General features: G+C 33.7%; 1 protein-coding gene across 1 annotated transcript; it reads right to left on the bottom strand.

Annotated features, from left to right (window-relative positions):
* Nucleotides 1-2,144: 2,144 nt before the first annotated feature.
* On the bottom strand, nucleotides 2,145-8,542 carry LOC130961727 (signal recognition particle 9 kDa protein). The gene is made up of 6 exons (XM_057887719.1): nucleotides 8,230-8,542; nucleotides 8,074-8,136; nucleotides 6,502-6,626; nucleotides 5,371-5,467; nucleotides 5,083-5,151; nucleotides 2,145-2,498 (listed from the first exon to the last, which is right to left on the bottom strand). The coding sequence occupies exons 4-6, from the start codon at nucleotides 5,440-5,442 to the stop codon at nucleotides 2,328-2,330; spliced, it is 312 nt and encodes a 103-aa protein (XP_057743702.1). The 5' UTR covers nucleotides 5,443-5,467; nucleotides 6,502-6,626; nucleotides 8,074-8,136; nucleotides 8,230-8,542; the 3' UTR covers nucleotides 2,145-2,327.
* Between the last annotated feature and the right edge of the window lie 1,115 nt (nucleotides 8,543-9,657).

Genomic DNA, 9,657 nt, shown 5'->3' with positions numbered 1-9,657 from the left:
ACAAAATTTAAATTTTAATATTTAAATTAGTTAGAAGAAGGTATTTGATCCTTAGCATTTATGGCCAGAGAAGCACCTTTGAGACCAGGCCCCCACTGTTCTTGGAACAAATCACAATAAAATAAAGCAAAGTAGCAATACACTTTGCCATGGCACTTGGCACATTACCCATAAAAAATTAACATTCTGTCAATCTTTGATTCTTTGTTACTTTATTTGATTGAAGAATATTTTCTACATTTGCCTTTCTTTTATTTCTTTTTTTTTTGGGTTCTATAATACATTTCATAGGAGAGAGAAAAAGGGTATATAGTTTTACAAGCTTTTTTTTGTTTTGTTTTTTCAGCACATGGATTTAAACGCTTTAGCTTTATAAATGGGCCAACAAGAAAGGTGATAAAAGCAAAATAGGCAGCGTTGGGATCTGGTGAAACAGGTTAAGGATTATTTAGGTACGGCCATGATTGGAAGTTTGAAACCTGAAATTGTTATTGCTTGTTCACATTGGTGGCATGACCCTCAAATTCATCAATTCACGTATCAAAACTTTGATTCACTGGCCCTCAAATTAATCAATCAATGTCTCTACTTGATTCACTAAAATATCATCAATTTCCCAACGGGAAAATTGGGTGCTTACAGTTTTATGTATTAGTAAATTTTGGCAACATATCACGCTGTAACAATTTATATCAATTTATATAAATGATGAGATGGGACATGTACGTTATGAAGCATGAATATTTTGCTGATTGATGGTATTCGTATGTAAGATATATTTTGGATACGATGTTTACTCGACACTTAATCAAAATTGTTATCTTTTGTATTCAATTTTGTCTTAATAAAGATTTGGAAATAATATATATTATTATTTAATAAAATAGAATTATATTAAATACTTTATATAAAAACATTATTTTGGAAATATTAAGATATTATCATAATTTATGTGAAAAATAGTTTGTCTTATATGTCATTTGTGTATTCCATGTCATGTCCTGTGTCGTGCTTTGAATATATATAAAACAATTTTTAGTTTAGAACAATATGGTAAATATGGATTTTATTTTGATGAAACATCCAAAAAATATTCTTAGTTTTCATTTTTTAATTAACTCCATTAGATTAATAAACAAATATGTCAAATTAAAAAATTACTAACTCAAGTTCAAGTCTTGAAGATAGAAAAGCCTGTGCTAAATACAGCCATAATTCTTCAAAAGAAATTAATCGATTTCTTGATAATTAAGATGGAAACAAAGAGCCGTATCAACCAGCAATGCAAGTACGGATGAAAATGAGCCAAATCGTGCTGAGCTTTGGTTTTGACAAACTTGATTTATATTGTAAATAAATGGTCTAAACTTAGGCTTGTTACTTTTTATAGACTTTTTTCAGGCTCGAACTCAACTTGTTTAAAGTCCGACAAATCCACAAGCCTATCTGAAAAGCCTGTTTTGTGAATTATAATTTAATACAATAAACTTTAAAAATATAAATTGACATTAAATACATTTTAAAATTTATAATTCATCATTTATAAAACATAACTTAATTATATATCAAACATTAATTACATATCACAATCATACTTTAAATTCATAAACTTTTTTTTTTGAAAGACAAACTACAATCTTAACTAGTCATAACTATTGATTGTTTTTAGTTTTGTTTTGCTTAATACAAGTGAATAGTTGAAAACTTAAACTAAAAATTTATTATTACAAAAAGAAATTTGCCAAACTAACTCAACGAGCTTCGTAGGTTTTTTTTTTAAAGCCTATGATCTAACTTTTTTAACTAAACAAAAAGATTGAACTTGGCCTGTTTAATAAAACAAGCCAAACTGAGTCAAAACCGGCCGAGCCACAATCCTTTGTAAGGTAACCCAACCCACTTCCACCCCCCTAAAAGCAAGTCACTCGTGAAAAGGCATGCAGGAAAATATGGTTCGAGGTAAAAAGTAAAAACATGGATTTAGAACTAACCACCAAAGTTATAGCTATTAAGCTGCTCCCTCCATTGCCTTTTAACATCAATGCGAGAATTTATCAAATTTTCATTGTAACAAAAAAGCAAAATGGAAAACATAAGTTTTAATGAGAGTAGAAATTGTAAAGGTGATACGGATTTTTCCAGTGTATTGAAATGATTTTTAGTGAAACCATAAATAGTTTAATAGTTGAGCGAAAAAGAACCTAGAAGACAAAATTCTGTTGAAGTAACAAAGTATTGCTGTATCTGTCTGGAAAAGGGTAAAAATGCTACAACAATTTTTATTTCAAAAAATTCATCAACACTATTTTCATTGCCACATACATGAGCTATTGTTTCCTTCCTCTTCCTCTTTTGGTCGGTTGTGCATCCGTTTGTTCTTTGCCAGTGACTTCTGATAGATCCACTTCTGGTCCCCGGGCCATCAAAGTAAAGAATATATTGTTCAGTTTTTCCATTTTCTTGGCCTCTTGTGCTTGGTCAGTCTTATACTTCAGACACTGGTCAAAAGAACAATCAACTAGGTGAAATGTGAACGAGACAGCAACGGACAATATAGAAGAGAAGTTCTTGTTCAACTTCAAGTGCAAAGAATATGTTAACACATTAGTGACAAACAATATATTCTTTTCGAGAAAAAAAATCATCAATGCAAAGAATCACACCTTGCTTACTTGTAGGTACCCTAAAACAAAATGCAAGTCATGAATTATGTAACTTTGAACAGCCTCCAATGAGAATTCTCAACTTGATGCGAATGAGGTTAACATAAAACATGATAGAAATGCCAATAATGGATTTGTCATCCATCACTAGTTACCAAAAGCAAAAGGAATATAAAGATTTATAGTGTATCCCTAAATCAATACCCGCTGAACAAATTCCTCCACTAGTGGAGATTCCCAGAGATAGCATCATGCTGTTATCCTTGGTATAAGGCATAAGATGCCATATAAAATCTAGCTGGTGGTGTAATGGCATAAATTAATTTGTTGTTACTCTTCAGTTTATCACAACATTCTCCTAGTTTTAACAAGTTTTTAGCATTGCAGAAAGTGAGGTTGCACTCAGAATCCTACAACACAACTCCTAAGTGTATGTTTTAAAAACTAAAATAATTTTGAGGATTGACCATGATATCATCCAAGCTCTTATTTTAGGTCAGTTCACTAGCTAGGGTATTAGATAACTAGTTCATTGTCTCATTTCTCATTTTTCTTCAATCAGTTGGCAAATGTCACATGCTAACCATATCAGTTTATATATCAACCTAGAATCTCTTAACATCATCGATCATAGTGTGATTATTAGATTATATTAATAATTCTAGGTGCTCACTACTATTGAGTGTCTCTGATTTTTGGTTTATTTTTTCTTTCATCTTATAAATCACTGAAGGGACATATCACTTTATGTGTTGAATTTTAAATTGTGGGAATCTTGCTTCCTACCTATGTTGCTATAATAATGAACAATCAACAAATGCTGATTATTCAGATGAAACAAGACAGGAATGTGTTTTTATCATATATTAACTCAAATTTTAATTGTGGATTTTAACTTTTATTTTTAAGAAAAAAAGCTCAAGTTTTAATTCATTGTATTCATGAAAAGGAAGGGTTTAAATTCTTACTAAATTATGATTAAGACAAAAGGGTTTAAACTCCTAGGAGTATGTTTTTAAAATAAAATAGAAGTAATAAAGCTACAGACTCGTAGACAGAGAAGATATTTATATCCTGAAATGGATATACTTGAAAGAAGCTAAATCCATGAAAAATAATGGAAATCATCACTGGTTGTTCAATCAACACAAGACCTTAACCTTGAACGAACATGGAGTTTTAACTTGTATGCCTTCTCAAATCCAAAATCCACATTTTACTTTATATATATTGCAAGCAATAATATCATATGGCACATCTTACATTTGAGGGGAAAATAACAAAAAAAAAAGAAAAGAGCGTGCGCTCAGGGTGTGGGAGGAAACAAAATTAGCTATGCTCATGGCCACTGGGCAAAATAGCACCGGAAGAAAACTCTAATTTTCATGCAGATTAATTTGGCAAAGTACCAGCAGAAGTATTCCATGGGTATTTTTTCTATTTTATTAATGAAATATCCCACAGGTATGTTATATTTGATTTTGTAATAGCCATTAGGAAGCTAAATATGTATAAGAAGTGCGCTGAGCAATTAACTCATGGATATAGCGACAATATCAATAAAAAATGGTTTCCCAGAAATTATTTATTCATCATGCTTATTTAACAATGGAAGCTAAATACAGAAAGCACACTTAGTTTGATGCAATATAAGCAACATGGAACTCAAGAAGAGTAAGTTATACTATATCATTAGCAAAATAGAGCATTCATGATTAATTAAAAATTGAAAAGGAATGTAAATAGATAACTAATAACATTACAGTTTAAATATTAAATATAAACCTTCAAATCATCCATGAATAGTTTGAAAAACAACATATTTCAAACTGCTCTTCATTAAATGACAACCAAAACAAATAAAGCTAAGAAAGAAACAAGGTATTGTAAAATCAATCTGTATAGTGTTCGTGAAATTGGTACCATTTGGTGGAGAGACAGAGACGGAAAGACTGAGACTGAGAGACAAAGACTAAGAGACAGAGATTGAAATAAATCTCAGTATTCTGTTTGGTGCAAAGTGGGAGGCGGAAATTGAAACAAGAATGAAACTCTAATTTAATTTGTACAAAAGATAAAATTGAAATTAATTAATTGAAATAAGAATATTTTAGGTATAAAATGTTATTAAAGTTTCAGTCTCCATCTCTAAAAATTTTAGTCCCATGTATCCCTACTTTTTGGAGGTACTGAAATACTGAAATTTTAGGGACAGAGACAGAAATTTTAATATCAGCCTCTGAACCAACAAACATGATACTGAGTCTCAGTCTTTCAATCTTTGTCTTAGTACCTCAAAACAAACGTTACCTTAAGGTTTTGTCTGAGAACAACAAAGGCAGCATTCAACCTTTAGAATCCATCACATTCCAAAACCGAACACATACTAATCATTGATTAGGTCTATAAGAATTATTACCTCCCGATTATCTGTGACCTTGAGTACCAATTTGCCATCACAGTGCCTGTACTTCATGACATACCGCGTCTATATCACAAATTCAACCCCACAAGATTTTTCAGCAAAAAAAAAGGGATATGATACACAACTTGGGAGTGTGTTGAAAGCAAAATATGAGAAGGAAATTTAACGTTTAAGTAATTGGATTTAACTGAATTTGATTTTGTTGTATCTATTTTCTGGGCAACATAATAGCTGTACAAACATAAATAATCTGACCAGGACACAAGGACCAAAGTTACTTACAGCGTCAGGATCAGCACGGAAGAGCTGAACAGATCGTTCAACAAACTCGTCCCATGATGTTATGTAAACCATTTGATTGCAAACACACTCAACACACCTGGAATTCACAAATAGTACAAATTTTCAGATGCATTGTTTTGTTGAGACCCAAACTAGAGGTCTCAAAGAGATCAGCCTTCCTGATTGGTTTAAACCTGCAAGCCAATCAGGCCTGTCTTATAAATTATAATATCTACTGGAAGGCCCATACATGACCCAGCCACAGGCCTAAACAGGCTCAATAGTCCCTTTTTTTTTTATTCTATGCACTTAGGCTTGCTTTCATAGTCCTCTCTGATAAGGTGCTCCTGGCTATGAAGCAAAAAAGCTAATTGTGTTTCATAAACAAAAAATCAGACATTTTCGCCCCTAGCTTTAAAAAGTCATGAATGTAACTGAAAGCCACCATAGGAGCTTTGTAGACTAGCTCGCAAAAAATTTAAAAATACTAATATAACATTAAAATTTAATAAAATCCAAATTTATCTTTTAATTCAATCGATACTAAGTCCAGAGACAACACATGACCAAGACAAGCAAGACAATCCGCCACCCTGTTACTCTCTCAATACACATGCTAAACTCGCACAACGTAGCAGCAACATAAGAGATCCACAACCAAGCAAAGAAGCATGATGATGACCTTGGATGCGATTTAAGATCAAAGAAATGGCTACCAATTCATATAAAAATGTAGATATAATTATGCGCACCCCCTTTTTTCAAATATACAACTAAAACTCTAATTGTTGAGCTAAGAAACATGGATTCTGTTTTAGAATTCCATTATCCACAAATAGTGAAGTTATACAAGTAGAGGAGCATAGAATAGCATAGCATATATAGTGCAGATTCATTGCAATGCAACACGGAGAATGTAGCAAAATCCCCAATTTGACTTGGCATAAAAGGAATTAGCATGCTCACTAATCACTATCACTTCCTGAAACAAAATTTATTGATTATAATTATAATATTAACAACCAAAATCAGAGTCATAATCTCAATCACAATCAAAGTGAAAGTGAATAGAGAGAAAAGAAATAAATAATTGGAGGAATAAAGGAATCGTGAATCCAAATTGAAGCATACCAGGATATGCGGTGGGATTGGGCGTTGAAACAGTGACGAAGACGAATAGGGTCAGAGGTTTTCCCTTCTTTTCTCTTTTCTCTTTTCTGCCAGAGCGGGCACGCAAACTTAATTGGAGCAAGGTTCTGAAAACCGAACCAGTAATCGAATAGTTTTAGTTATTGGTTCACTAGTTTATTAGTCCAACCGGTTCAACCGTGGTTCAACCAAAATAACCGTTTTATAATAAATAATAAATAGAATATAAATACACACAGTAAAATATAACTATAGTCTAATATGAACCTTAAAATATCCAAATTTAAAGTACTATATCAACCAAAGTCTTATAATCTTATCAAAGTACAAACTCAAAAGTCAAATAACAAAAGAAAATGTCCAAACAAATATTCATTGAATTAACTAAACCAGCAACAGATATTCGGTCATCTACTCATTAAGGTTTTCAGCACAATTTTAACAAGGCTGTCAGCACAAAATTTAATAAAAATTAACAAGCTTTTCCAACCAGCTATACACCGACGTAATTTTAACAAAGTGTTCAGCGCAATTTTAACAAAGATTAACAAAATTTTCCCGAAATTAACAAGGATTGTCAAAAAGATAATCATTCAATATGATTTCTAGGGGAAAAAAACCCAAAGAACTACAACAACAAAATAAAATGTCCAAACAAATATTCATTGAATTAACTAAACCAGCAACAAATATTCGGTCATCTATTCATCAAGGTTTTCAGCACAATTTTAACAAGGTTGTCGGCATGAAATTAACAAGGATTATCAAGGTTTTCCAACCAGCTATACATCATCATAACTTTAACAAGGTTTTCAGCGCAATTTTAACAAAGATTAACAAGCTTTTCCAGAAATTATCAAGGATTGGCAAAAAGCTAATCGTTCAATATGATTTCTGAAGAAAAAGGAAGAACTACAACAGCAAAATAAAATGAAGCAAAAAAAAAAAAAATGAATGCTTCAAAGCAATGAACTATATTAAGATTTAACAGTATTTAAGTATCAATATATCTCTAAGTAAAGGTAGTTATTTTCTTCAAAACATTGAAAATGAGAATGCATAATCAAAAACAGCATTCAAGGATTGAATATGAAGAGATCACGATCACATTATTCTCAAGGTCTTCATTGCTTTTTAATCTTTACCCAAACTCCATCAAATTTCAAAAATACCAAATTACCAATTGATACAGAATAAAGATATTTATATTCAAAAGAGGACTAAGCTATGGCATCTCATTTTGTTAAGGCAGTGCATTATAACTAGCAGTAGGAATGTGTTTAGCATGAGATGGAGGAATCTCAAATTGTTTGGATACAGCCAACCAGGGATGAATCCCCCTGCACATTCAGAAACAGACACAAAATTTAACAGTGTATGTCATCAAAAGTCAAAACCATGGACTTATTCACCAGTCTTTAAGTTGACTATGTCACCAATACTAAGTAATTTCTGACATACATTTATAATAATCTCTTTAATTGGTTCCAAATCCAGTATACAACAAATGCGCCAAACACATTTGCATTGAATCAAGATGAGTAAAGTTGTTACCTAAATCCCAAACTTGAAATTTAATGTTGTTATGTTGGAAAGTTTCAAAATTAAACCCGATTGCTGCATCAAATTGTCAAATCAACAAATAAATCCGTCAGTCATGACACAGAAGCGCGTATAAGCAGTTTGAGCAGAGTATGATGGAGAGCGGACCGGTGCGACGGACGAGGGCGACCAGGCGACGAGCACGACGAGGGATGGCGGGGGAAGCGCGACTGAGCAGGATGAGGGGTTGGAGCACGACGACGACGAAGAAGCTGGCGATTGGCGAATGAGGAGAGGGGCTGGAGCACGACAAACAGACAAAGATCTTGAGTGCGACAGACGGCGATAGTGAGAAGAACGGCGGCGGCGGTGGAGGAGGCTAGGGTTTCTCTTGAGGGAAGAGCTCTGAAGGTTCTTTATTTTGAAGGTGAGGTGAGATTGTGAGAGTGAAGAGAGGAGAACGAGAACCAGTGTTGCCTAATTCGATTTTTTTTTTTTTTGTAGTAATTATTAATTAACCAAATCAATCCTCCAACATTTTTAAGGCTGATATTTTAGTCTTAAGAAAATTAATACAAAAAAAATTAGGTAATTTATCTGAATAAAATAAAAGAGAAAAAATTTATTGAATTGCAATAATTACAATTTCTTTACATGTATGTCCTGTTTTATTATTATGTAAATCGTGGTACAATTTACACATAAACCGTTGTAGGCTGGCACGGTTTACGAAGATAGAAATATGAGCATAAAACCCTCTAACCTGCTACGGTTTATGAAGCGTTTTGTAAATGCATAAACCCTTATTGGCTGCCACGGTTTATAAGGAGAAGAATTCTATATATATACGAGTGAGATTCAAGCTGCTGAAGATATCATTATCACAATGTCAAGTGAGAAAGAGAGTTTTCTTGTCTTAGTGCATTGCTATGGGAAAATCAAAAGAAGCAAAAAATATGGTGTGAAGTTCACTAACAGAGAACCATTAAGTGTATTTATCAGTTCATCAAGTACTTTGTCATATGTAAATAACAGCATCTTGCATAAGCTTGGGGTATTTGGGAGCAAGTGGGTGAAGAAGTTATTCTACAAGATTCCCATCGCAGTTGTCTCGACCGGTGTTAAGTATGATACGTTTGTGCTAGCGGCCGATGAAGATATTAGGGTTCTGTTTCATTGTGTTAGGAGTTTTCCGGAGGTCAGAATACACGAGTTGTATGCAAAGTTGGAGGTTGGTGTCGATAGTTCTGGGCATCAGCTCCAATTCATAGCTCGACTGCCGCGGGCGGTGCGTCTAGTTTGATGCCTGTGGCCGGACCATCTGTTCCGCAGGTGACCTCCGATGCCACACAAAGGAGGATGCCACATCCTCCTCGGTCGCTGATCAGCCTCTGCTGCGGATGTCTGTGGTGGAACGGCGCTGAATGCTGATGCTGGGGTCCCTCCTAACGCGAACCTTGGGTCACATGGAGAAGCTGCAGGCTCATTGAGATCAACCGGTACCTGAGGCTGAACATCCTGACTCGGTGGCTGGTACTCGGCAAACTGGGAATGAACCTCAGGCATCTGTGGCCTATAATGGGTCGCATCGTCGTC

Source organism: Arachis stenosperma, chromosome 2 (assembly GCF_014773155.1).
Source record: "Arachis stenosperma cultivar V10309 chromosome 2, arast.V10309.gnm1.PFL2, whole genome shotgun sequence".
NCBI lineage: Eukaryota > Viridiplantae > Streptophyta > Magnoliopsida > Fabales > Fabaceae > Arachis > Arachis stenosperma.
This window is presented reverse-complemented; position numbering and strand designations above follow the sequence as displayed.